Source organism: Odocoileus virginianus, chromosome 9 (genome assembly GCF_023699985.2).
Source record: "Odocoileus virginianus isolate 20LAN1187 ecotype Illinois chromosome 9, Ovbor_1.2, whole genome shotgun sequence".
NCBI classification, from domain to species: domain Eukaryota; kingdom Metazoa; phylum Chordata; class Mammalia; order Artiodactyla; family Cervidae; genus Odocoileus; species Odocoileus virginianus.
In genome coordinates this window covers 31,468,124-31,495,786 of record NC_069682.1, presented here as the reverse complement: position 1 = coordinate 31,495,786, position 27,663 = coordinate 31,468,124, and the positions used below count along the sequence as shown (strand labels likewise).

The 27,663-nt window shown below is 38.9% G+C and overlaps 2 protein-coding genes across 16 annotated transcripts in view; one reads left to right on the top strand and one right to left on the bottom strand.

Annotated features, from left to right (window-relative positions):
• Positions 1–27,663, bottom strand: part of ZNF438 (zinc finger protein 438) — a 183,750-nt gene that overhangs the window by 91,346 nt on the left and 64,741 nt on the right. For 5 of the 15 annotated variants that reach the window (XM_020909663.2, XM_020909664.2, XM_020909660.2 and 2 more), the window contains 2 exons: positions 19,757–19,867; positions 2,116–2,193 (listed from right to left, as the gene is read on the bottom strand). In XM_020909663.2, coding sequence (XP_020765322.2) covers positions 2,116–2,193; positions 19,757–19,823 — 145 coding nt within the window. In that variant the 5' untranslated portion in view covers positions 19,824–19,867. Of the gene's footprint in view, positions 1–2,115; positions 2,194–14,541; positions 14,590–14,896; positions 15,025–19,756; positions 19,868–27,663 lie in introns of all 15 variants that reach the window. The other 10 variants (XM_020909666.2, XM_020909672.2, XM_020909668.2 and 7 more) reach the window with 3 other exon arrangements.
• On the top strand, positions 18,131–18,660 carry LOC139036484 (mitotic-spindle organizing protein 2-like). Its single transcript, XM_070471836.1, has one exon. The coding sequence runs from the start codon at positions 18,209–18,211 to the stop codon at positions 18,572–18,574; it is 366 nt and encodes a 121-aa protein (XP_070327937.1). The 5' UTR covers positions 18,131–18,208; the 3' UTR covers positions 18,575–18,660.

The window sequence follows — 27,663 nt, the reverse complement described above, 5'->3', positions numbered from 1 at the left end:
TCCGTGTGACAGGAAAACTGAAGTGCTGTTTACCATCCTCATCTACTGTGGGGAGGGTCAGGAGAACAAGTGCCTCCTTGCCCTCAATTCAGAGCTCATGAGAGTACCAGTGACCTAGAGCTAAATGTCTCTTATGCAAATATTGGAAACCCAAAAGCTACTGTCATGAGGGTATTTAATATGGGGGGCCCCTGCCAGAGCCCCTGCTCAGACTTCCTACTGCTCAGGCTGCCCAGAAGTCCCTGCTTTGCTTCCAGGACATGAGAGATATGCTTCCATATCCAGAGTCAGAGGTTCTCTACAACAGCGGTCCCTAACATTCACAGCATCAGGGACAGGTTTGGGGGAAGACAATGTTTCCATAGAATGGGGCAGGCGGATGGTTTTGGGGTGATAAAACACATTACATTTATTTCTATTATTATTACACTGTGATATATAATGAAATAATTATACAGCTCACCAAAATGCAGAATCAGTGGGAGCCCTGAGCTTGCTTTCCTGAGCTCAGGCAATAATAGGAGCGGTGGGAAGAAGCTATAAACACAGATGAAGCTTCACTAGCTTGCCCGTGGCTCACCTTCAGCTGTCTGGCCCGGTTCCTAAGAGGCTGCGGACTAGGACCAGTGGCCCACGTGTTGGGGATCCCTGCTCTACAAACAGTGTGATATGTGGTGGCTGCATCAGTACTTATGAGTTAAACAATCTTGGAAGGGTGGACTGAGAAACTTAATGACTATTTATAACTGCTTTTGTGGAAAAATGTTTTCTGCATTCCAAACAACAGAATTGGACATGAACTTTGGGACCACAGTTTATTTCTGAGGCTGGGAACTGACTGTGTCTCGCTAATTACACCATGGCCAGTGTTTTCCCAGGACAAGATGGCAGTGTGGAGGTCTGCCAGGGGGACAGGATGAGAATGAACAGTTGCCATGAATATGGACCATGTGTGTCTGTAAGGATGTAAGACGGGAGGATGGGAGAAAAGCCCAGGCACATTCTTAATTTGTTAAACAAATACCGAGCATCGTTAAAGGCTATGCTGAATGCTGTGCAAGACAAAACTACATTAGACATGATGTTTGATTTTCTGGTCCTCATAACCTCCCTGGGAGATAAGACAGATACCACACACACACACTGAAGTGGCAGGATAAAATATGCTGAAACAGTGATAAAAACAAAATCCTGATTGAAGTCAGCAGAGAAAGGGAAAGCTCGTGCTTCTAGCTGGAGTGATCAGGAGAAGTTTTGTGGAGGAGTCCACACCTGAGCTCAGCCTTGAAGGTGTGCACAAGATTTCAACAGGCAGAGAAACCAGAAAGGGAGAAGCAGGGGATATTACAGAGAAACACTAACAAAAACAGTCCAAGTCGAGATGTAGAGACAAGAACAATAATGAGATTTCAGAGAACAAGAAGAAAGCTCATCTGGCTAAAGATGGGGATAGTTTAGGAGCTTGACTGAGGGCTCTGAATGCAGGCAAAGGCATGGATTCTATCAGCAGTGAGTGAGGAGCCACTGAAGGGTTTTTAAATTATTGGAGTGGCTCTACATGCAGAACTGTAGGGCAGCGAAAATACAATAGACAACAGAATGAAGACAAAGACCATGAGGAGGTAATTGTAATAGTTGGGATTGGTTAAGATGACACCTCAAAGCTAGGTTTTTGGATAAATAGCTATGTATTTCAGGTTCCAATGATAATTACTAAATATCTCCCTTTAATGATGAAGAACACAGTCAGAAAAGCCAGACTTAAGAAACTAAAAATATATTTGCTACAATGGAAAACCATTTTAGAAACACTAAGTTTGGCCCATAGTTGGGAATTGATACCTAGACTTGATACAAAATAAAGGATGGTCGTGAGGTGCTACTCTCATTTTTAAAGTAATACCTTGAGTTTAAACATTATATTTTCAACAAGCACATGAGATTTAGCGAGTAATCATCTCTCCAATATCTTCCAAGACCAGCGATTCAATATACAAGGGAACTATAAGATATTGTGAGCAATTGAGCCTTGATAAATCATCAAAGGTGGTGAACTTAATCCTTCACATTTTAAATCAGTCTTAAGCTGGTGCTGAGCGATGTGAGCAGACTTACGTGAGTTGACTCGACTTAGCAAACGTCTTCTAAACTTCACGTTTTCAGTGCTGGCTGAGACATGGCATTCATCTTTATCTGAAAACAAATGTAATGGAAGTATGAAACTGAAAGAATTGATAGGTAGCTTACAGAAGCTAATTAGATGACTGTACCTAAAGATCGTTAAGAGTTATATTTAGTTCTATAAAACTGATAATTATGTATAATTTAAGAACCTAAAATAAAAATTTCAAGCTATGCTCAAAGACTTCTAAACTAGGAGGTATAACACATTTCCTTCCTATGTTTTTATGTCAATCTCCTAAAAGTTCTGGAAAATAATATATTTAAGCCTGATTTACACTGGATCATTTAAAATCTAGCCACCAATCAAGCCCTACTCAGTGCTACATCATGGAGAGCAGGGAGAGGTGAAGTTGAGTAAGATAAAGCTCCCATCCTCAGGAAACCCACAAACCACCAGAGACAGATGAACATGAATAACTCCACATCAAGGCAGACACAGTAAATGCTAAAAATGGTACAAAGTGCTACTGGATTTAGGGGGGCGGGGGGTGTTACTTACTACAGGGAATATATGTGACGGCTTTGTATTATGGACTGAACAGTGTCTTCCAACCCCTTCCCCCCTCCAATTAATGTGTTGAAGCCCCAATCCCCTAGAACCTCAGGATGTGACTGAATCTAGAGATAAGGCCCTTTAAAAGGTGACTAAGGTAAAATGAGGCCTTTAGGGTGGGCCCTAATCCAATGTGACTGGTGTCCTATAGGAGGAAGTTAGGAAACACAGAGACACACCAGGAGAAAGGCCCCATGAGGACATGGGAGAAAGACTATATATGGACAGGGCAAAATGATGGACACCTGGAAGCCAAGGAGAGAAGACCCAGGGAAATCAAGCCTGCAGACACCTAGATCTCCGATGCCTAGTTTCCAAGACTGAGCAGACAAATTTCTTTTGTTGAAGTCTCTGGTCTGTGATATTTTGTATGTAGTCCTGGCAAAGTAACATACTCTGTAATGGTGACACTTAAATTCAGCTTTAAAAGAGATAGGACTTTTAGCAATCAGATAAAGGTAAGGTTTGGAAACAATATTCCAAGAAGAAACAAAAACTACTTTATTTTAGGCACACGGCCACAATACAGTGTGTGAGCTCAGGAAAGTCAATATGTTTCTGTAACAAGAGCGTAGTTTGGTGGTGAGGATGAGAAAAGTAGGTGGGGGAGGAAGAGGGAGGAAGGGCAGGAGGGAGAGAGGGAACAGGAGATCCACAGACCAGCAGACAAGGACTGGACTGTGGGCTCGAGGTCCTGGTGTGAAAGGGTTGAATACTACCTTCAATATATGTGGTTTTATCTTGTACATAAAAAGAGCCATCAAGGGTTTTCAGTAGAAAACTCATTCACATTTATATCCTAGAAAGATGGTTCTGCTTTCAGAGTTACTACAAGAAGACTGAAAAGGCAGTGAGACCTGTTTTGTTACTACAACAGTCAGGATAAGAAGAAACCAGCGCAACTGCAATGGAATTGAAAAATAAAAAATACAATAAAAGTGTGCTTGAAAATGAGAACCAGAATAACCACCCCATCAGGTAGGTAGGACTGAGGGCTGGACCAGTTACCACCATCCAGTCAGACAGTCACAAGTGCAGCATCCTCAGCCTCCAAAGACTTTGCCTTTCAATCACAACCATGTGTTGTGTGCATCCCTTTAAGAAAAGGACCACTCCAAAGACTCCTCTGACTTCTAGCATCTCACCCTAGAACTTGAAAGCCCAAATAAAATCAATAAAAGCCCTACACTCATTTCCTAAAGCAGGCCCCCTGCCCCGTATCTGCGTGGTCACTCTTGCTACAGCAAGTCAATAGGGAAGTCTGCTTACCTCCAAAAAGGTTTATTTATTTGATAAGCGGGCTTTCCACAAAAAACTGATGTCTATCAATGTCAAAGAAGAACAGCCAAAGAATGAAGCACCCTGTCTTGTGTTTTCAGAGCAGAAGGAGGACTAAGAATAACTTAACAGTTACTCATGATCTTAGAAAGAAATTTCAGGAGGGCAATAAAAGAAAACAAAAAAATGGAAGAATTAAAGAAAAAGGAGAAATGGAATTAACTACCAAATATTACTCTTTTAAGAGGCCTTGCATAGTTTGAAAGTAAACCTGAATCTTCAATCAGAGTTACTATTTTCTTTCTAATGAGAGTAAAAAGAAGGAAAAGGGATTAATAATGAAGCAAAGTCAAGAGAAGGTAGAGTTAGCCATGTTAAGAGGAGAAACTGTTCTTTCTTCATGGTTAGAAATGGAAGAAAGGATGGGTGATGGATATAGATAAAAATTATTGTGTGTGAGGGTGTAAAATTGAGGCAGTTAAGGTCAATAGCAAGGCCATTTACTGTGATAGAGACAGGAAGGAAGTAGGGAGGGAAGGAGAGGTGGAGAAACAGTACATAAATGAAGACATATCTGAATTTAAGGGCTTTTAAAAGAAAAAAGTTAGAGAAGAGAAAGGGGCTTTCAGCATCTGAGATCTTGAAATGATTCTGACTGACAGAACAGAGCAACTTAAAGAATAATGAGTTCTGAGTATCAGAAATCCCAAAACATGAATTAGAAGACACAGATATAATCACACGGTGTGGTGTGGAGAGGACAGTTTCAAGTGTGATGTTGACATGATTGAGGAAGTTAGAGTGATGGCCCTCTTGGAAATCAACCAATAACAAGCCTTAGAAAGGGGAGATGGCAGCATAAGAGTTAGAAAAAAAGGAACTGATGCACAAAGGTGGCACCTCAATCCCTGAATTGACAGTGGAGAGCAAAGAAACACATTACCTTCCCTTTAAAATCTATAGACTTAGAAAAAATTTTAAAAAATTTTTCTTGAGATGGTTGTGGGGAAAAAAAAAATGTCACTACCTACAAAAGCCAGGTTTAAATTTCTGGGGAGGAAAGGGAAGAAATATGGGGATAAGGTCAAAGTTATAGGGACTTCTCTGGTCGTCCAATGGTTAAGAATCCATGCTTCCAATGCGGGGGCTGAATTCAATCCCTGGTCAGGGAACTAAGATCTCACATGCTGCGTTCCTTTGAAAATGTCAATAAAATTGATGAATGCTTACTAAGAAAGAAAGAGAAAGCTCAAATTAACAGTATCATATTAAAAAAAGACATATTGTTAATCTGAGCTTTCTCTAGTTTATTTGAATTTCGTTTGCACTTCTTTTTGTAGCTCTTTGAGATGGAAAATTATACCTTAAGTTGAAAACATATGCATTTAAAGTTATCCAATACTCCCTAGGTATTATTACTTTGTGTCTCACAAGTTTTGATACTGTTCAATATATTTTGATCATGGTTGTATTTCTTTGACCCGTGGATTATTTAAAAGCTTGCTATTTATTTTCCATGCAAATTTAGGGTTTTTTATGTTTCAGTTATATATTTCTAACTTAATTCTACTGTGGAACATATATGTTATCTTTCAAAATCTGTTGAGATTTGCTTTTTGGCTTAGTACATGTCCTATTTTGGTAAAAATTCCTTGCATGCTTGAAAAGAATGTGTTTTCTGCAGTTGTTGGGAATAATATTCTATAAATAGCAATAGGTCAAGTTAATAACCTTGTTTAAATATTCTATCACCTTACACTTTTAACAATCACATTAAAAATCTGCTTGTTACATTAGTGGTTGAAAGAAGGTTGCAAAATTCTCCAACTATGATTCGTCTGTTTCTCCTTTTTGTCCTGTCAATTTTAGCTTTATGTATTTTCAAGTTATGCTGTTAGGAACATATAAATTTCGCACTGTTCTGTCTTCCTACTGAACTGATCATTTATCATTATAGAGCGTCCCATAATTCACCCTTCTGTAAGGACTACTCTGTCTGATATTAACATATAAGATTCCCTTTAGTCAGTATTTGTTATAGTGTACCTTTTATTTTCTTCCATATCCTTTTATGTGAAATATGTCTTATGTCTTAACTATACATTGTCTTTTTAAAAAACCTAGTCCAAAAATTTCTGGTTTTAGTTGGACGAAGAAGCCTATTTACATGTAATTTAATTACACTTAAAGATACTTTCATGTTATAAATTTTCTATTCATTCCTTCTATTCTTTTTCCTTCATTTATTCTTCTTTTTTGATACTCAATTTCCTTATTATTTTATTTTACCTTTGGTAAACTTTTTGTTTAAACATCTTTGTAATATTTCTAGCAATTATCTTAGAGATTATAAATACTTCCTTGACTTCAGATGACTTTTACCACTTCCTGGGTGTGAAAAAAAAAGTCAGTTTAACTTCATTTACACCTACTGGCCCTTTGTTCCACTGATTTTAAATATTTTATTTCTACTTATGTTTAAAGCCCCACAAAACATTAATATTGCTGCTTTCAATGGTCTGAAATCTTTTATATTTATTCATAGGCTTCCCTAGGCTGCTCATTTTTCCTGAGGTTCTATGGCTCATCTGGGATCACTTTTCTTCATACTGAATAACTTCCTTTAGTATTATTGCACTATGGGTCTGCTTGTGATAAAATCTCCCACCTTTTGTCTAAAAACATCTTTATTCTGCCTTCATTAAAAAAATACTTCTGCTGGGTACAGAGCTTCAGGTTGGCAGTATTTTTCCTTTCTGCATGTATTTACGGATACCATTCCTTAATGTTCTGATTTTAATAATGACTGTAGGCCAGTCAGCCACCAGTCTTACTGCTGTTCCTTATTTCTTTTTATTGTTTCAAGATTTTTTCTTTATAGCTGGTTTTCACAAGTCTCACTAAGTTGTACCTAGGTGTGGTTTTCTTCATATTAATCTTGCTTGGGGTTCACTATGTTTCCTGTGCTCCTTGAATTTGTGGGTTGCTATCTTTAATCAGTTTGGAAAACCTTTGGTCATTATCTTCTCAAATACTGCTTTTCTCATTGTCTCCTCCGGGGACTCCAACCACATGTATGTCAGATGAAGTGACTTGATCCTATGTCTCCTAAGCTGTTTTGTTCTTTCCATTCTTTTTGCTTTCTGAGACTGTATATTTTCCCACTGAACTGTCCTTTAGTTCACCAGTTCTAGTTATGTATTTTTTGTTGCACCTACTTTGCTCTTAAATCTTAATTTCAGATGTCATATTTTTCAGTCCTAGGATATCCATTTGATTATTTTTTAATAGTTCCACCTTTCTATTAATATTGTTCATCTTTTTATCCATTTTCCTAATTGCTTCCTTTATTTCCTTTAGCACATTTACAACAACTATAAAATCTTTGTTTGGTAACTCCTAGATCTATATCACTGGCAGATCTGCTTCTATTTATCTTCTTTGAACATATATATATATATATATATATATATATATATATACATGCTTTTTTTTACTTTTCACATGTCAAATAACATTTTACTGTATTCTCAATATTTTGAATATAATAGCCATAAAACTGTGGCTGACATTATTTTCTCCCAGTGAGGGTCCATCCTTCCCTCTATTAGACTGGTAGGGTAAGGAAATGTTCACTTCAATCTAATTATCTTACTTCTGGTGTAAAACGTCTCAAAGGTGAAATTAATTGTGTTTATTGCAGCTGCACCCTAACCCTACCATGCAGAGACTGTCTCCTAAGCACTGCAGGGCTGCAGAAGACATCACTGCATATTTCTAGCTCAACTTCCCAACTTCCCATTCTGTCTCAAGGCTCAGTAAACAACCTATGGGGAAAACCAGCTGTGTGTCTAAAGCCTCCCTAGGTTCCAGTTCAACATGCCAGACTATGTGATCATCAAAAACTTCCACAGTTTCTCTTTCCCCTCATAGAGTCTCACTTATGCAGCAAGCTTGATCCTTGGCCGGTGTTCATTTTGAGCAAACATACTCAAGAAAGAGGACTTCTAGCAGTCTCACCTCAAAGATGCTCTTCCATTTCTGTTACTTCAGTTCATTCAGTATTCTTTCCATTCATAGCTCTAAGGTCTTCAAAAATATGACTGTGCTTGAGTAACACAAACATTTTTAAACTCCTCCCATAGAGAAGTGGGTACACATGTACTTCCCAAGCTTTGAATCTGAATGGCCTCTTTAACCAATAAAATATGGTGGATATGACAAGACACCAGCTTTTGGGTCTAGGGCTTAAGAGACATGGACAATTTTAACCTCCTATATCTAGGAATATATGGAAGGCACTGAACTGCCACTAAAGAGAGTCAACTAATCTGATCAATTAAAAAAAAAAAAACAGCTTTTGTTTTCACCAATTTTTCTCCATTATTTGTCTGTTTTATAATATTCTATTTTATTGATTTCTATTTCTTGTTTACTACCTTCAACTTACTTTGGGTTCATTTTAATTTTCCAGCTTCTCAAAGTGAAAGCTTAGATAACTGGTTTTATACCTTTCTTCTTTTTCAATATTTGTATATTAAAGCTATACATTTTCCTCTAAGCACAGCTTTTGCTGCATATTGTTCCCATGTTTTCATTTTTCATTGAGTTAAAAATATTTTCTAGTTTTTCTTGTGATTTCATGGAACCATGCTTTATTTAAAAGTGTACTATTTAATTTCTAAATATTTGGGGAAGGAATTCTAGATATTCTATTGCTATTCATTTCTAAGACAATTTAGAAATAGTGAAAGAACATGTCCTGCATAGTTTTAATCTTTTAAAATATATTGAGACTTGTTTTATGATCTAACATATGACCTACCTTGATGAAAATTTCATGTGTACTTGAAAAGAATGTGTATTCTTCTATTGTTGAGTGCAAGATTCTATAAATGTCGATTAACTCCAACTGGTTAACAGTGTTGCTCCAGATTTCTTTTTTATTAATATTCTGCCTACTTATAAATCAAATGCTGAGAGAGAAGTGTTTGAGACTAACTACAACTGTAGTTTTGCCTATTCATTCTTTATGTTCAAGGATAACAAGGCAGTATATGTCCACTCTGCTTATTTAAAATATATGCAGAGTACATCATGCAAAACACCAAGCTGGATGAAGCACAAGCTGGAATTAAGACTGCCAGGAGAAATATTAATAACCTCAGATATGCACATGACACCATCCTTATGGCAGAAAGTGAAGAGGAATTAGAGACTCTTGATGAAGGTGAAAGAGAGTGAAAAAAGCAGGCAAAAAACTCAACAATCAAAAAATGGCTCTATACCAGCCTAGAGAGGTGGGATGGGGAGGGAGACAGGAGGGAGGTTCAAAAGGGAGGGGATATATGTACACCTATGGCTGATTCATCTTGGAAGTTTGACAGAAAACAACAAAATTCTGTAAAGCAATTATCTTTCAATAAAAAATAAATAAATTTTTAAAAATTGGAAAGAAAAACCCACAAAGACCACGAGCATCCAGTCCCATGACTTCATGGCAAACAGATGGAGAAAAATTGGCAGATTTTATTTTCTGGGGCTCCAAAATCACTTTGGACAGTGACTACAGCCATGAAATTAAAAGATGCTTGCTTCTTGGAAGAAAAGCTATGACAAATCTAGGCAGTGTATTCAAAAGCAGAGACATTACTTTGCTAACAAAGATCCGTAGAGTCAAAGCTATGGTTTTTCCAGTAGTCATGTATGGATGTGAGAGTTGGACCATAAAGATGGCTGAGCACTTAAAAAAAGATGCCTTCAAATAGTGGTACAAGAGAAGACTTTTGAGAGTCCCTTGGACAGCAACGAGATCAAACCAGACAATCCTAAAGGAAATCAACCTGAATATTCATTGGAAGAACTGATGCTGAAGCTGAAGCTCCAACACTTCAGCCACCTGATGCAAAGAGCCAACACATCAGAAAAGACCCTGAAGCTGGGAAAGACTGAAGGCAGCAGGAGAAAGGAATGACAGAGGATGAGATGGTTGGATGGTATCACTAACTGAATGGACACAAGTTTGAGCAAACTCCGGGAGATGGTGAAGGACAGGGAAGCCTGGTGTGCTGCAGTCCGTGGGGTCGCAGAGAATCAGACATGACTGAGCAACTGAACAACAACATCCTTTATGTTCTGTCAATTTTTACTTTAAGTATTTTGAAGCTCTGTTAAGGGACTCATAGATATTTAGGATTGTTATGTCTTTTTGATAAATTGATTCATCATTATGAAATATCTCTCAATATTGCTACTAATAGTCTCTGTTTTGAAGCCTATGTTGTAATTAATATAGCCAATCCAGTTTTCTTAGTGATTAGTGTTTGCATGGCATATCTTCTTAACTTCTTTTACTTATAACTTGTGTTCATATTTGAATAGGATTTCTTGTGAGCAGTATGTAGTTAGTAGGTCTTGCTTTTTTATCTAGCCTGATGATCTGTCCTCAGAGCATTTAAATCATTTATACGTAATATAACTATTTACATGGCTGAATCTGAAATAATCATCTTGCTATTTTCTAATCTAGTCTTTGTTTCCTTTTCGAATTTTTTCTTGCCTTATCTGTGAATATTTTTTAATATTTCACTTTATCTTGCTTATTGGCTTATTAGATGTACCTGTTTCTTTTGCAGACTGAATATTTTTTAGTATTTCACTTTACCTTCCCTGTTGGCTTATTAGATGCACCTGTTTCTTTTGCAGTTTTATTGCTCTGGTGTTTAAACTATAGAGCTTTAACTTACCACAACTTAAATTTTAATAATATTTTGGGCTTCCCTGATGACTGAGACAATTTTATCACTTCATAAATAAGAATTTTACAACAGAAGATACCTATTCCTTTCTTCCTGTCTTTTGTGCTACTGTTACTATCATTTAACTATAGTAAGACAGTCATCCTGCAGAAGGTAGGTGTAGGCACTCTGGCTGACACCCTCAGCCAAAATTAACTTTTGAATGATTCTTATCAAAGTACCAGAAATGTAAATATGAAGCTGTCTCAGAGCCTCGCAACCAGCTCATCCTTCAGCTGAATGCCACCAACTAACCTCAGCTGATGCTACATGGAGAAGAATAACCAGCAGCTGAGCCTGCCCTTTGCACTGACTTACAGGCTGTGAAGTACAGCAAAATGACTGTTTTCCTAAGACTGTAAGTTTTTAGGTAATTTATAACAGAATTAGATAACCATAACAGATACTGGGACATGGAAGTGGGGGCTCTGTAATAAAAATCTTAAAATACTGACATTGGCTTTGGGACCAAGTGGTGAGCAGAAACAGGGAAGTCCTTAAAAACACTGTTAATGAAAGCCTGAAGGACTTTAGTGAAAATGTTAACAGATGGAGAAACGACAAGCCCTCTTACACAGTGGTGGAAAATGTGCAACACTATTCCTTGCATAAAATAGAAAAGAGAAAACGTGCCCAATAAAGTGGTAGATTTGGCTAAGGAGATTGCCAGGCAGAAGAGTGAAAGTGTTAGTCTCTTTTAGCCTAGTGTAATACAGGATACAAAGAGAAAGATAAGTTAACAAAAGAACTCTTCCATTTTCAAGCAGAATTTAGAGCTAACAAAAGAACCATTTTACTTTCAGAAATTTAAGGAGCCAGGACTTGCTCTTTTCAAAAACAAAATATTTTCTCATCCCCATTCTTCCCAGACAGAAAACTAAGATATAGCTTCAAAGTAAAAAGTCAAGTTTAGGGCTCTGTCAGTAAAGCATGGTTTCGGGATAAAAATTTCTAGAGTATGACTGTAAAATACCATCATGATTACATGTTGTATCTAATTCAGTTCTAAGAATGTTAAGAGTGTGCCTCGTAAGACTATCTTTTCTAGATAAAAAACCTGTAGGAATCTTGAGGGTGTCCCTCTTGGACTTTTTCAAACAGAAAAGCTTCACAGAATCTTATGGGTATCATCTTATAACACCTTTACTCACAGTCTGAAGTAGAAAAAAACATTATCTCAAAACAAACGTGAATGTGGCTTCTGTGTAACACAGTGGACTATAATTTGATACATAGGAATTTCACAAAGCTTTTAAAAGAATTATGTCAGACAGGACTGACAGGAGCAGAAAGAGAAAAAACTGAAAAGATGCTTCTGAACTCTCAAATTCCTACAAGCAGGAAGCAAGGCTGGCAAGACTACCCCAGCTGTAAACATGAACCATATCTTATATAAAATGATAGATGACTCAGAGTTGCTAAGGTGAAGTCAGGAGCCATGGATAATCATTTCCAGGGAGTAAAAATAATGCTAGTAAAGAAATGACAGCATTAGGATTTCAAAATTACTATAAACCAGTGAAAGCTATGCACCTCTTGCTTTCTGATTCTGAATGGAAATGCTTACTGCAGTGATTCTATGCCTGCCTCTCTAATATGTGCTGAATAAATAACTTGTCTTTTGAGGCAACTACACCAGGCGAGCTTCCTGCACGTTTAGACCTGATTTAAATGACAAGGTCCTGGACCTGAAGCTTGAGAGTAAAGCCATAGAGGGATGACAACTTCGGATTCTTGGAAGGGGCTGAGTACATTTAGAATACAGGAGGAATATAAATCATCTGTGGACAGAGGGTGAACAGTAGTAGACTAAGATGGCCACGAATTCTGATACCTCTTCCACTGAGAGGCCACTCTATGTCCCATCTCACTGAAACGGGGAGGGCCCTGGCACTGCTTTGACCAACACAATATGGTAGAAGTGATGTGGGGCCAGTTTCCAGTTTTAGACCTTCCTCTATAGCACCTCCCTTCCTATCTCTTGGAAAATTCTCTCTAGGTGTCCTAAGCCACAACAGGACAAGTCTGACTCCCTTGAGACTATGCTAAAAAGGTCATATAGACACACCTTCTACCTTTGTCCATACACCATCTATGTGCATAAAGATAGCCTAGATTCTCCAGAGCATCTAATCCATCTACCAAATGAATACCATCCAGTGATCTTAGTCAGTGCAATGTAGAATAGAAAAATTACCCAACTGAGACTTGTCTGAACTCCCAACCCACAGAACCATAAGCTATCCAGAACAAACCACTCAGTGTTGGGGCAATTAATTATATAATAACAGATCACTAAAATAATGTTATTTTGTAATTTACCTAGATTGTTGCAGGACTCACAATGTCCTGTGTCTACCCTCTACTACCAAACTGGAAAAGGAAGCCTAAACCCAGATCTTATTCAGAAGTAATTTGCAAAGTTCATTATAAGGTACAATCATTTGTTAGAGATAAAAAGGCCAATATTCTGAGATACTATAAAACAATTTTCCAAACATGACAAACTTCAACCAAGTTACTGCAATGAAAACCAACCATTTTCATCTTACTAAATAAGCTACTGTTTGTATAAAATCAAGCCAAAAGATGCACACACAGGTGTCCTTTAGTTCATTTAACAAATGCTTATTTAGACACTTACTCATGATTAAAACACGACGAGAATTATAAATATAAAATTAATACCATTTGTAGTAGTCTCAAGCAGTGATTTAAAAAGAGAACATAAAGAAATACTGGTGTATTAAGATAAATTATGAAGTACAGACCAGGTAGTAGCTGTTACTAAGGGGATAACACACACATATATACACAAACACACGTATATGTGTATGCACATGTTGACATTCATGTCTTTATAAACGAAGAGTACCTGGTACCAGTATGTGTGCATATGCGCATGTGTGCTCAGTCTCTTTGCAATCCTATGGACTGTAGCCCATCAGGCTCCTCTGTTCATGGGATTCTCCAGGTAAGAATACTGGAATGGGCTGCCATGCCTTTCTCCAGGGTGTCTTCCTGATCAAGGGATTGAACCCACACCTCCTGCATCTAATGCACTGAAAAAGAATTCACCTGATTCTCATTCAGGCCTCTCAGCCCATCACCATTCTGATGGCCTTAAGCTGACTGGTGTAAAGCTCCTATTTGTGGAGAAGCCTAGACTTGAGGTGGCAGGACCAAGGTCATGCACATCTTTGCAGAACGCATAGTACCAGGCACAATGCTGTGTATGTCATCATTCTCTAAGTATCTCTAAGTATTTGTCCACTGATTAACATTACTATTCATTACCATGTTAATTATGTTACTAACATTACCAATGTTAATATTACATTAACATTACCATACTTAGGATGGTCCTAAGGAATAACTATTTGGGAGAAAATATAGGCATCTTTCCATCATTAGAAAAACAAATGGGCTTTTTGGTTTTAGGCAGTATTAACAGACTATAATTTAAGTAATTTGTGACTAAATGTCATTTTTCTCTATGACTGAGCAGTGCCACGGTTAGCCAGCCAGGTGGAAAGCTCTTAGGGACTTGGACACAGACTGTTGTGAGGAATTAACTGTTTAATAACAAAAAACTTTGAACAGGATCTATCATTAGAGACTAATAGGAAAAGTGAGAGTTAAACTACTAGACATGTGCTTAATGACACACGTACAAAGCAATTCAGAATCTACAGAAGTAATATCTACTTCACATTTATTCAAACAAACCTCTACTGAAAGTCGGCCACGTGACAGGCTACCTCAGGCTCTGGGGAACTGAAAGGAGAATGGGAAACAACGAGTCACATTGGCTTTCTAAGGCAGATCCAAACAGAATCAATCTAAAAACTCCTCTACCTGCCTCCACGGGAAACCACAGATAAGGTGTATAAAAAGTATTTTATCTCACTACCTGAAGCCATGCAAATAGTCTACTTTGGCCTAAATACCAGCAAACTTTAATTATCCTAGAAACTCCTTCAAAGAGACATTGTTTCATTTCTGTCCCTCCCTGAATCCTTAGGTTCCCAAGTTGGTGGCTGGGAACATGGCAATGTGCTCCAAGCAACAGGAGCAGGCTTACCCTGAGCTGTGTTATAGGGAAGCTCTCACGGATGAGGCCAGGGCTGGAATAGGTACTCTGTGTCCCTATCCATCAGTAGCTGCTGACACATACAGTGCTTCACAGGAACATGTCATTTGCTCACAAAACTTTAGGGGGAAAGGAAAAAAATAGAAAACCTTTTGCCAACCACAAAAATGCACATTTAAAAAGTTGTGGAACAAAAATGAGCTGCTATATACTTTAAAAACCAGATAAAAAGTAGAAAATAAATACCACCCTACGCTCAGCTACTACCTCCTGAATTGAACTGAAGCAGAAATGTTGCCATTTCAGCTAAGTGGCTTTACTGAGGTAACTTAAAACACTCTACCAATCACGTAAGCTAAAAGTAAGATGGTGGCATCAAAATTTACCCTTTTCCAATCAGAACCCACTTTTCAAATGTGCTTTTAGAAGGAAAAATGTAATCTTCACTAGATCCAAAGGGCTTTCGTTTACCTAGAAATTCACCAGTCCAGGAATCAGAAGATTTTTAAATCTAATTTGACAACAGGTTTGGTTGTTGGATGCTAATGTGAATTTTAAAACTAATCCGTTAGTGCTCTGTTCTTGTTTTAAATCAAAGGCATTTCTTCTGGGCTGCAAATTAATGAGAACAGCTAGCCTATCGCATGGACCAAGAAGAGGTTTCTAATCTTTAGAAGCAGGAGGTCCGCCTACATACATGATCACCTGGGACAAACTTGGCTAGTGCAAGCTGGTGAGAAGGTTATAGGAGCCTGGGAATGTTTAACATCAAGAGAGGAATTACAGCTCAGTAAGATCAGAGGGAATTACACAGGAAATGTGAACAGTAACCCTTTCATATCTCCGTGCCCGCTCCCACTGCCTGTGTGATAAATGAGGTCCTGCAGCCACCCAGCTATGTGCATACACAAGCCAACTGCAGAGGCGGCCTGGGAAAAAGCCATTTTATACACACACACACACAGACACACACACACACACACAGACATATAGACACACACAGACACACACACACACACAGACACACACACAGAGCACGGCATAAATTTATGATGACATGATAAAATCATGTCCCTCCAGAAAAAAAGCCTTTAGCCTTTCTAACTGCCACATATGCACTCCATCACTGCCTTATCCAACAAGGGCCCTAAGTAAAAGTCCCAAAGAAACTTGAAGAATCAGGCGGGGGTGGGGAGGATGGAAGATTTGGCAGACTCTTTACAAGTAGGGAAACGTGGCTCCTCTGAAGCTGACCAAACAAACAGGTCTCCACCCTGGCTTATGTTTAAACATCTTGTTCCTAGTCAGTCTGTAGGGAAAACATTCTTTCCACAATAAATAATATGCAATCAAATCAGAAAATTCTTACCCCATCCTTTATCTACTCTCTGTGGAAGCTTCTTCTGTACTATAAGCAAGAAGCTTAGAGAATTCAACTGACTGCAAACTCTTTTTTAAAGAGTTGCTTAGGTATAGTCAAGGCATGTTAAAATATTTCTAGTTGCTAATTATGGAAAAGCAAGTGTGACGTGCAGATTCTGGACTCCTTCAGAGACTCCCCTAGTTAGGATCTCAAGAAGCGAAGCTACTCTAGCCACAACTGCCTTTGAGAAAGGAGGAAATGTTCAGCTTCTATAAATAGGTTAGTCTGAAAGAGATTCATTAAAAAATAAAACAACAACAACCAACCAAAAAACCCCATGCTGTTCAAGACAGTAAGATTACATAGGGGGAATAAAATAAAATAAAGGGGAAAAGTGCTATCTTCAGTAGGCTAAGTCTAAAGTATGGAATGGAATTTTACAGGTTACTCTGAAGTAAGATTTCACTGGCATAACCAGGTTAGGGACAGTCTGTCACAAAGAGTAGGTCAAGAAATCAATGAAAGTGAATACAGAGATGACAAAGCAAATCAGCAATGAAAATTAAAAGGTTTGGGTTTTTGGAACTATCCAGAAGACGGAACAGTAAAACTGAGATTTTTTTTTTTCAGCAATGTGCCTCCTTCAAAGCACACATATTTTCCTCAGGCAGCAAACTATACCAGTAGTGATCCAGTATGGTGACTGGTGGGCTTTCCTGATGGCTCAGTGGTGAAGGATCTGCCTGCCAATGCAGGAGATGCGGGTTCCATTCCTGGATCAGGAAGATTCCCTGCAGAAGTAAATGTCAACCTGCTCCAATCTTCTCACCTAAAAAAATCCCATGGACTGGCAGGCTACAGTCAAAACGGTCACTCGAAAGGGTCACAAAGAGTCAGACACACATACTGAATGCCAGGTCACACACACACAGGACACACACACACATAGTGAACGGCAGGACACCCAAAGAGCAACTGAGATTTTCACAGCTTCTAAGCAAGGATCAGTTCCCACCACAGCCAAGACCAAATGGAAAATCAATGGCACTCTCTCCTCATCCAGAATTGAGAGCTGACTTGGAAGGTCTCTTCATCATTTTAACTCCATGTCTCCCTCTGACAAACATAAAAACCTCATGCCCTCTTTGAATGTTGAAATTTGAGGATGATTTAAGTGTTGCAACCAAAAAGACGACAGAGCAAGGTAATTTCTGATCATTTTTTCAAACCATGTTCTACTGCAACAGAATTTATTAATGAATACTTTTCTATATAGACATATTAATTAACACCTGTTTACTTTTCAAGACAGAAAAAAGGCCAAAATGTTTGCAAACACTATATATTAATGACAATGAAAAGATATTTACTGGGACACTGGGCATCTCTCTTCTCTTTGAGTTACTGCAGATGATCTTTTCAGCTCTTAACACTAGGTCTGAAGAAATGCTGGCTGTACTTCAATATTTGTTTAGGCCTTCCCTGGTAGCTCAGACGGTAAAGAATCTGCCTGCAATGTAGGAGATTTGGGTTCGATCCCTGGGTCAGGAAGATCCCCTGGGGAAGGGAATGGCTACCCACTCCAGTATTCTGGCCTGGAGAATCCCATGGGCAGAGAAGCCTGGTGGGCTACAGTCCATGGGGTCGCAAAGAGTCAGACATGACTGAACAACTAACACTTTCACATTCAGCAATAGGGCCCCAGCTTCCACCGTGAAGATCACAGAGCTCCGATACAGTGCTCTCTTCCATGGAATAAAGGACAGAGGAAAGCAGGTTACATTCTCAGGACACAGGAAACAGTGAAAGAGGCAAACTGCAGACGACCTCGACAACAGTTAAGATGACAAAATGAGCCCGGGCCGGGGGCGCCCCCGGGACTGGAGGCGGCCTTGCAAAAGCTGGCGCTGCGGCGGAAAAAGGTGCTGAGCGCCGAGGAGATGGAGCTGTTCGAGCTGGCGCAGGCTGCGGGCGGCGCCATGGACCCCGACGTGTTCAAGATCCTGGTGGACCTGCTGAAGCTGAACGTGGCGCCCCTCGCCGTCTTCCAGATGCTCAAGTCCATGTGCGCTGGGCAGAGGGTGGCGAGCGACTCCCAGGACCCCACGGCCGTGCCCCTGCCCGCGCCCAGCGTGCCTGAGACCCGAGGGAGAAACAAGGGCGGTGGTGCCCTGGGCGGAGGCACGGCCCTGGCAGAACGCAGCAGCCGGGAAGGACCCAGCCAGAGGATGCCCCGCCAGCCCAGCGCCTCCAGGCTGCCAAAGGGGGGTGGGCCAGGGAGGAGCCCCCCAAGGAGCGGCAGCTGAGCGCCCCCTGGGCAGGCAGCTCCCCCATCTTGTGGCTAATAAACCTCTGAAACGCCAAAAAAAAAAAAAAAAAAAAGATGACAAAATGATAGAAGTATCACCCGATATTCACACATTCACAGAACGCTTCACAATGTATAAGACACTTCATGTAATTTTACCCCACAACGTTACTAAGTGGATATTAAGGAGAAGAGTGCAGCAAAGGATGAGGTGTTTGGATAGCATTACCGATTCAATGGACATGAACTTGGGCGAACTCCGGGAGATAGTGAGGGACACAGAGGCTGGCGTGCTGCAGCCTGTGGGGTCACAAAGAGTCAACATGACTTAGCAACTGAACAACACAAGTGAATATTATTACCATTTGATTGAAATATCACAAAGAGGCCTTTTCAAGGTTCCCCAGCTAGTTGAACAGCAGAGCTGAGATCAACCTTCTGACAGCTGTCCCAGATAGTAAAGATCTTTGTCAAGAAATTTTGAAAATATCTTTATCCAAACTCTAAAGTCAGAGTACATATAATAAGCAGAATTTTTTTTTTCCTCAACCCACCCAACAACCACTCCCTGTCTACAAACTGCCATAAAAATGATTAGAGTTTCTGCAACTGTAACATTTTACCAGGATGGCCAAGAGCACAATGAAAAGCATCTTTCAAAATTTAACCTCTGTGTATACCCTATGACTGATTCACATTGATGTATAGCATAAACCAAAAAGCAACTATTCTTCAGGCAAAAATAAATTAATTTAAAAAAAAAATCCTGCTCACACCTAGAACTTGTATCCTATAACTGACCCCCAAATAAGGACATCATCACAGGCATGGGCTCTGAAAATCATTAACTACTGAGGAAATGTCTGGGGTGTCTGTTCTTCATTTAGGATGAGTCAAACATGACACATGTACTACTGGCTCATGCCTGAAAGGTGAGCACACCCCCAGCCTCTGGCTTAGCAGAGACACCTACCTCTGGGGCTGGCTGGAGAGACCAATGGCACAGAAGAAAGAATCTCACAGAAATGAAAGTTATATTCTTAACAATTAAAAGCAATCGTTCCATTTTATTTTTGAAGTTGTACTAAAGAATGATGACTAAATTACATTAGTAATTTAATGTAAATGTGAGACAGAATAAAGTTGGAATTTTACTCATATAAAACCAGTTTTTACTCACCTCTGAAGTTTATTATGAAGATTGGGAGACAAAACACATGAAAGATGCTAAATATCTTGCCTAGCATATAGTATACTCAGTAAATGTCAGCTGTGATCAGCAACATTACTGCTGTTAAAAACAAAAGATATAATGGAAGGTCACACTTAAGTGAACCAGCAAAACATAATACATTTGTGGGTTATTTTTTAACATCTACACAAAACACAAGTATCTTTTCTAGACATACAAATACATGTATATAAGTATTCAGAACAAGATTTGGAAGAATAAATGGCAAGAGATGACCCTGGGACTGAGATGGTCAAAGGTAACTTAAATCTGATGTGAAAGGCTTTAAAAAAAAATTATGTATTCCTTGTATCAATAAAATTAATTTTTAAGAAAGCAAAATAGAATAATAAAATTATACAAAGTATTATTGTACTCTCTTCAATGCATAGCTGATTTCAGTATTACATGAAAAAGTTTATTTTATTTGTAGATAGGGTCCAAGTGAAGTTCTAAAGCTCCTGTTCTTTACTAACACCATTCAAGCTTTATATCACAGACTGCTTTCAACAATCTTCCTAATGATAGTCATGTTCACTACACTGAAAATAACTCTGTGCAAAAAAAAAAACAAACAAACAACCTTCCTTACAATTTTCTTAACTTTTAAAACCATTCAATGTATTTAATTAAGATCCAAGGAGGCTTTCAATATCCAAGAAGTCATACATCAAAACAGCTTTACATGAAACGATTACCTTTTTTGCCTCACATTTTGTGTGTGTTTATATCTCATAAACCACATACAGAAAGTTAAGTTGCGGATTCATTTTAAGGCCAGAGTTGCCTACTTAAAACCATCATAACAATTTCCAATGTCTTGAGGGTTGCTCTAATTAAAAACCTCTCCTCCTAGGCTCTTCCTAACTTCTAATTCTTTGTCTGTACCATTTTGACGCTGGTTTGAAAATTCTAACTTTTCTTCTCATTCACAATCATAACTTTGACTTTTTCATCCCATTCTTCTTCCTCTAGATCACCTAAATGGGAGCCTATAAATTGCACGCAAACCAGGTCACAAAAGCTCTTATTAACTTCCTCAGAGGAGCAAATAGCAGGCCTCCTGTGGTTCAGGCATGGAAGGACCACAGGCCCAACCAGCTGGGACCCTGCAATTTACAAATCCAGCTTATAAATTAAAGACCTCTAGTGCTGTAAAAAGGGACAGACATTTCAACAGATGAGAAGACAGAGAAAGCAGCCTCTTATTTGACCAGGAGGACATTAGCCTGAACAGAAATGCCCACCTCAAAGAGCTGTGGATTCAGTGTTTGTGGGAGGCAATGTGATCTCTTTTAGATATATTTATAATTCAAGTAAGCCTTTCTCTATAAATAAATGGGGGATAGTATTTGATCAAAAGGGATCTTTCTATAATTTCAAATAAAAAATTATAGGTATAATTTGTATACTTTGTATGTATATACTGTGAAAATCCTTAAAGAGATGGGACTATCAAACCACCTTACCTGCCTCCTGAGAAACCAGTAGGCAGGTCAAGAAGCAACAGTTAAAATCAGACATGGAACAACAGACTGGTTCAAAACTGAGAAAAGAGTGTGTCAAGGCTGTATGCTGTCACCCTGCTTATTTAACTTACATGCAGGGTAACATCATGCGAAATGCCAGGCTGGATGAAGCTTAAGCTGGAAACAAGATTGCTGGGTGAAATATCAATAACCTCAGATATGCAGATGACACCACCCTTATGGCAAAAAGTCAAGAGGAACTAAAAAGCCTCGTAAAGAGGGTGAAAGAGGAGAGTGAAAAAGCTGGCTTAAAACTCAACACTCAAGAAATGAAGATCATGGCATCCATCCCATCACTTCATGGCAAATAGGAAACAGTGGAAACAGTGACAGATTTTATTTTCTTAGGCTCCAAAATCACTGCAGATGGTAAAGATGCTTGCTCCTTGGAAGAAAAACTATGACAAACCTAGACGGTGTATTAAAACACAGAGACATCACTTTGCCAACCAAGGTCCATTTAGTCAAATCTATGGTTTTTCCAGTAGTCATGTATGGAGAGTTGGACCATAAAGAAGGCTGAGTGCCAAAGAATTGATGCTTTCAAATTATGGTGCTGGAGATGATTCTTAAGAGTCCCATGGGCTGCAAGGAGATCAAGTCAATCAATCCTAAAGGAAATCAACCCTGAATATTCATTAGAAGGACTGATGCTGAAGCTGAAGCTCCAATACTTTGGCCACCGGATTCGAAGAGCCGACCAACTGGAAAAGACCCTGATGTTGGGAAAGATTGAAAGCAGGAGAAGGGGAGACAGAGAATGAGATGGTTGGATGGCATCACTGACTCAATGGACATGAGTTTGAGCAAACTCTGAGAGATAGTGAAGGACAGGGAAGCTTGGTGTGCTGCAGTCCATGGGGGTCTCAAACAGCTGGACATGACTTGGCAACAGAACAACAGGTTGTTATACATAAAGCACTAGACTGTGCCCAATACAAAGCAAAGCACTGTACAATTCTGGGCTATTAGTACTTTTAACATCAGGAATGTGTACCTCTGTGGCCAGAAAGTTAATGAGCACAGCTTACAGCAACCACTGAAGGAACAGGTGCCGTGAGACTGCTCAGTTCTTTTCTTAGAGCAGGTTCAAATCTGCATCATTCTGTCCTGTGCTTTCTAACTACTGACGTCTTCCTACATGTCTCTGCACACCTGGTGCTCTGCATACCTGGTGATGCATCTCACTGTGAATTCTAAATGTCTTGAGAACAGAGACTATCTACTTCACCTGTAGTCTCGACATCTAATATAGCATCTCCAGAGTAGCTGCTCTATAAAAACCCAGTGGAAACACAGTATTAGCCATCTATCCATCAGCCTCATTCAAGTTCACTTCCTGAGAACAGAGGCTACTGAATGTTGGCCTCTGCACCCCAAAGGCCTACCACACAGTGGCACTTAATAAAAGCCTACCACCTACATTTTTTATCCAAGTTTCAAATTTATTCTGCATTTTATTTTGACTTATTCACAGCATCTATTTACTGAAACAAAACGCATTTCTGAAATGAAACGATTCTCTTCTTTTTTCTCCCCCAGAAGCTCTTGATAGAGTGGGAAATAAAACTTCAATAACTTTTTAGTTCTCAGAGTGATGACTACAGCAAAGAGAAGCAATGATCTTTTCTCCACACTGTTCTGGATGGCGCCTTTGTGGGAATCATCCTCCAGAACGGAGCCAAAACAAAGCCCTGCTTCAGAAACAGTCACCCTTTGACAGTTGCACAGATTTCATTCAGTCACTGCTGTGTCCTTGCTCTTTCACAATTGTGACATGTTCATTATCTGAAAACTCTCTCTGCCCACCCTACTTGTGATCATGCCCAGCTCAGTTTTTGACAAAAAGCCAGCTTGGGCGGCCTCCTGCTGCTGATCTTATAAAACAAGATTTCAGTGTGAACAGCTTTTGGACCATTCAGGAGCTCATCAATGAAGGATCTTCACTGTGACCTTCAGGTCTGATGTCTGCTTGTGAGACAGCTGGGACCTGGGACCCTTTGCTGCAGGGCTCACACCTGGACAAAAGTCTCCTCAAGCCACAAAATACAAAGAAACTACAAGGGACTAAAAATAACTGTGTGCATGCATAGCTAGGGCAAATTATGGACAAGAAGATACACAAAGACCAAAAAGAACCCAACTGCCACTTTTGAGGAGCCAGGAGCAACAGCAGGGTATTGGGACCAAAAGCAGGGTACGGCACACACCTCCCTGCATGCAACATCACCAAAGGGGTGGGCAAAACACCTAAGCCACCCCTCTGGCCCAACTCCTGGACCTGCTGCCCCTACCCTCACCCCATATAAGGGACTAGTTCAACCCACCTCAGGAAGCAAGCAAGGGCACGTGTTATTTTTTCTGCCCTCAGTTGTAGCAGGGGCCCCAATAAAGCCTTGCCTGAATTTCTCATCTAACCTCTTATCAACTTCTGTTGATTCGGAAAGGCCAAAAACCATGGTCAGTAACAGCTGAAGGTCACATGGCAGAGCTACCTCCCAAGACCCTCAGTCTCAAGACACACACACACACCCCAGGGACAAAGGCAAGAACCTTCTGGGAGTTTAAATAAATATCTTAGTTTTCTTAGGGAAAGATGGTAATTTCACATTCCTCTGAGTCATTCTATCACCAGATTACTTCCAGGTGTTGTAAGTGGGACAGTCCACCACCACGTGTGTCACTTGCTAATATTAGGTTAGGTCATAAGTACACGAGTCACACATGATCCTTCTAGTTCTCCTTACTCAAGGTAGTAAGAGAAGTGATTTATTCCTCTTGACTCTACAAGATGAAACGAAGCTGACTTCCTTGCTTAAATGAAATTAAAAATAAAAATGCTGTCAAGTGGAAATTCCCTGGTTATCCCTGGTGCCCTGGTCAGGCGTGGAGTTTCAAAGTTAGAAAGCATCTTGGAGAGTCATCTTTCTCATTTAACAGACCGAGCTGAGGCCCAGAAGAGCTGAGAGGTTTGCCATGGTCACAAAGGAAAACAGAACCAAAGCTAGAATAACAGTCTTCCTGCCACCTCAGCCCATTTGCTTTCCACATACCACACAGACATGAGTAACTTCACCCTGACCCACAGCCCTGGAGAGGCTGTTCTCAGCTTCCCCTCACTCCCTGCATCTTTGTAGTCCAGCTACATAATTATCAGTTAAAAAAATAGAGAAAGACAATCCTTCCCTCACAAAGTAACTTAGCAACATCATTATTTTCTTAAAGATATTATCCCTTGCAACTGCTACAGGCTTGTTCCCTCCACACTATTTCCAAGACAAGGCTGCGTGTCCTCCAAGAGACACTTCCCTAAATAGTCCTCAAGTATATTCTGAAAAACATGGGAAAGCCCCATATACAAGCACATTTATTATAGTGACAGATTGGAGATGACGTCCACTTGAGAAGGTCAAAGAGCTAGGAGCATCCAAGGTAGAGGAAAAGCCTATCAGTGTCAAGCAGAAGGACAGACTCTGACACTGAGCAAATATTAGTGAGTGTGTAAATGCCATGCCCTGTGCTGTGGATACAGTGACTGACAGGGACAGCACAGAAAGCAAGATCACCAGTAAATAACATTCCCCACCCATCATCATGAAATCCATTATATTCAATAATCCCAAACACAGTCTCATCAAATATAAAATTTGATATATTAACTTCAAATTTGAATTTTTTCCATTTTTTTCTTCCCCCCTGGTCTGATAAGCAGGGAAATGGCCTGAAGGTGGGCAATAATGAAAAGAAAGTGTCTTTTTAAGCTATAATACAGAAATAGATTAAGAAAATGAGTAGTGGTATAATATGGCATAATAGCATAACGACTTTCTTAAGATTAACTTTGATATACACTTGGAAAACAATAGCAATTCATTTAAAGTTGTGACAATATTAAGGTTTTCATAATTTTTATATGTATAAAAGTTATAACTATAAAGGTTAACAAAAGGAATATTTTATAAATTATCAAAATTACAATTTAATAATAGTCTGAGATAAAAATCTCAGATATTAATGAAAACTGAGAAACAGAGAAGTAAACCTTATTAACCTGGAGAAGGAAATGGTAACCTACTCCAGTATTCTTGCCTGGAGAATCCCAACAACAGAGGAGCCTGGCAGGCCATAGTCCATAGGGTCATAGAGAGTCAGACACAACTGAAGTGACTAAGCACACACGCATGCAAACCTTATTAAATTCCTCATTTCCTACTGAGGCACAACAAAAGATACCACCTCATTCTTGATTGGTATGACAGGGACAGCATAGAAAACAAGATCTCTGGTAAATAATATGCCCTACTCATCACCATGAAATCCATTATATTTAATAATCCCAAACACAGTCTCACCAAATATAAAATTTGATATATTAATTTCAAGTTTTATTTTTTTCAATTTCTTTTTCCCCCTGGAAAAATCTATATAGGTACTATATAGATTTAAGGTTTCAAAAAAAAATCTTAAAATATTTCAAAGCAGGCAAAATTCAAAACCAAATTAAACAAAAACAAAATTTAAATCAAACAGTAAAAAGTTTAAAACATAATGGAAAAATCAAAGACATTATAACAAAAACAAGATCAATGAAATAAAATCAATTAAAGATCAATTTTGATAATAAACATAAATGAGTTATAATATCTGTTAAAAGACAAAGGTTCTTCCCAATAGGTTAAAAATATCCAACTATGCTCCAGTTATAGAAAACATATCTTAAAGAAATGACAGAAAGATAAAGAAAGGATAAATATAAACGAAGATAAAGAAAGGATAAATATAGTAAGAAATATTGGGACATATAAACTAAAGTAGCATGTTAATGTCAGCTAAAATACAAAGCATAAGATATAAATTAGAAAAAAAGTCACATTATTCTGATAAAAGGTACAATCCTCAATTGAGCTACTGACAAATAACACATGAACACAGATATCAGGACAGAAATATAAAGAAAATTAATGGAAGAAATCACTGATTTATATCTCTAAACCTTTGACAGATCAGATAAAAAATAATTATAGAAAAGTTAAGCAACACAATAAATAAATATTTTGGTATCTTACAAAGAAGGCAACTTCTTTAAAAAGATCTGTGGAATTTTACCAAAATCAATCATAAATTAGTCCATAAAGACATTTAAAAATTAGAAAAGCTGAATGCTGTGTCTCCATTTACTAATAATTAGTACCTAAAGTTTAAAAGTAACTCATAAACTTGAGAAACACTCTCCTAAATAACTACTAGGTCAAAAAGAACTACTGGCATGAAATCATATACTATTTTAGAAATTATTTTACTTGAAAATACACACCAAAATATATTAGCTATGACCAAACAGCACACAGAGAAAAACTTAAAAATCTTAAATGCTTTCCAATTTGTCCAAGGGTATAAACTTTCTGCCATAACAGAAGGACTCAAAAATACAACAGCCAAAATTAAAGCCTCTTCTTCCTCCTGTGCCAGTGTGGGGTACAGGGAGAGATGTGTGTCACAAGGTCATTCAGGGACCCAGGCCAACTCTATCAACTTCCACGTGGCTTTCATCTCTGGGCCGACATAGTCTGCTATGCCTGATGTCACATCTTAGCCAGCAGGAAAGGAAAAGAGAAAACCTAGGTTAAGCAGCTCGTCCTTAACGAGGTAACCTTAAACACATCGCCAGTCACCTCTCCTTAGTCCAAAGCCACACCCTGCTGCAAGAGAAGCAGGGAAATGTTGCTTTTGGAAGGACAGCCATGTATGTGCTCAGGTAAAATCTAGGAGTTCTATTCCTAAAAGCAAGAACAGATTCTAAGGGACACTGGAGTATCTTCTACATATTCTTATCAGTTTTTTAAAAAATGAACAACAAAAGAAAACTAAGAGTGGATTGTTCATAACTACTTCATTCAGCTGGATTCTTCTTAGTGCCAAAGATATTACCAAATATCAATTAAAGAAATTAAAAAGGTATGTCAAAGAATTCTAAGGATGCTAGGGTCCCATTCCAATGTATCAAACCATAGGTTAACTAACGGATTCATCTACTCTCTTTTCATGTTTAAGGATATCTAACTCATATATTATTATTTATATAGTGTATACTGGTTTATCTAAATGGAATTTTTGGGTCAACTCAGCCTTACACAGAGGTCTTCTAACATTAGACAGAAGTTAACCTTTTGTTGGGCTTCCCTCGTAGCTCAGTTGGTAAAGAATCTGTGTGCAATGCAGGAGACTTGGGTTCGATTCCTGAGTTGGGAAGATCCCCTAGAGAAGGAAATGGCAACCACGCCAGTACTCTTGCCTGGAGAATCCCATGGAGAGAGGAGTCCGGCAGGC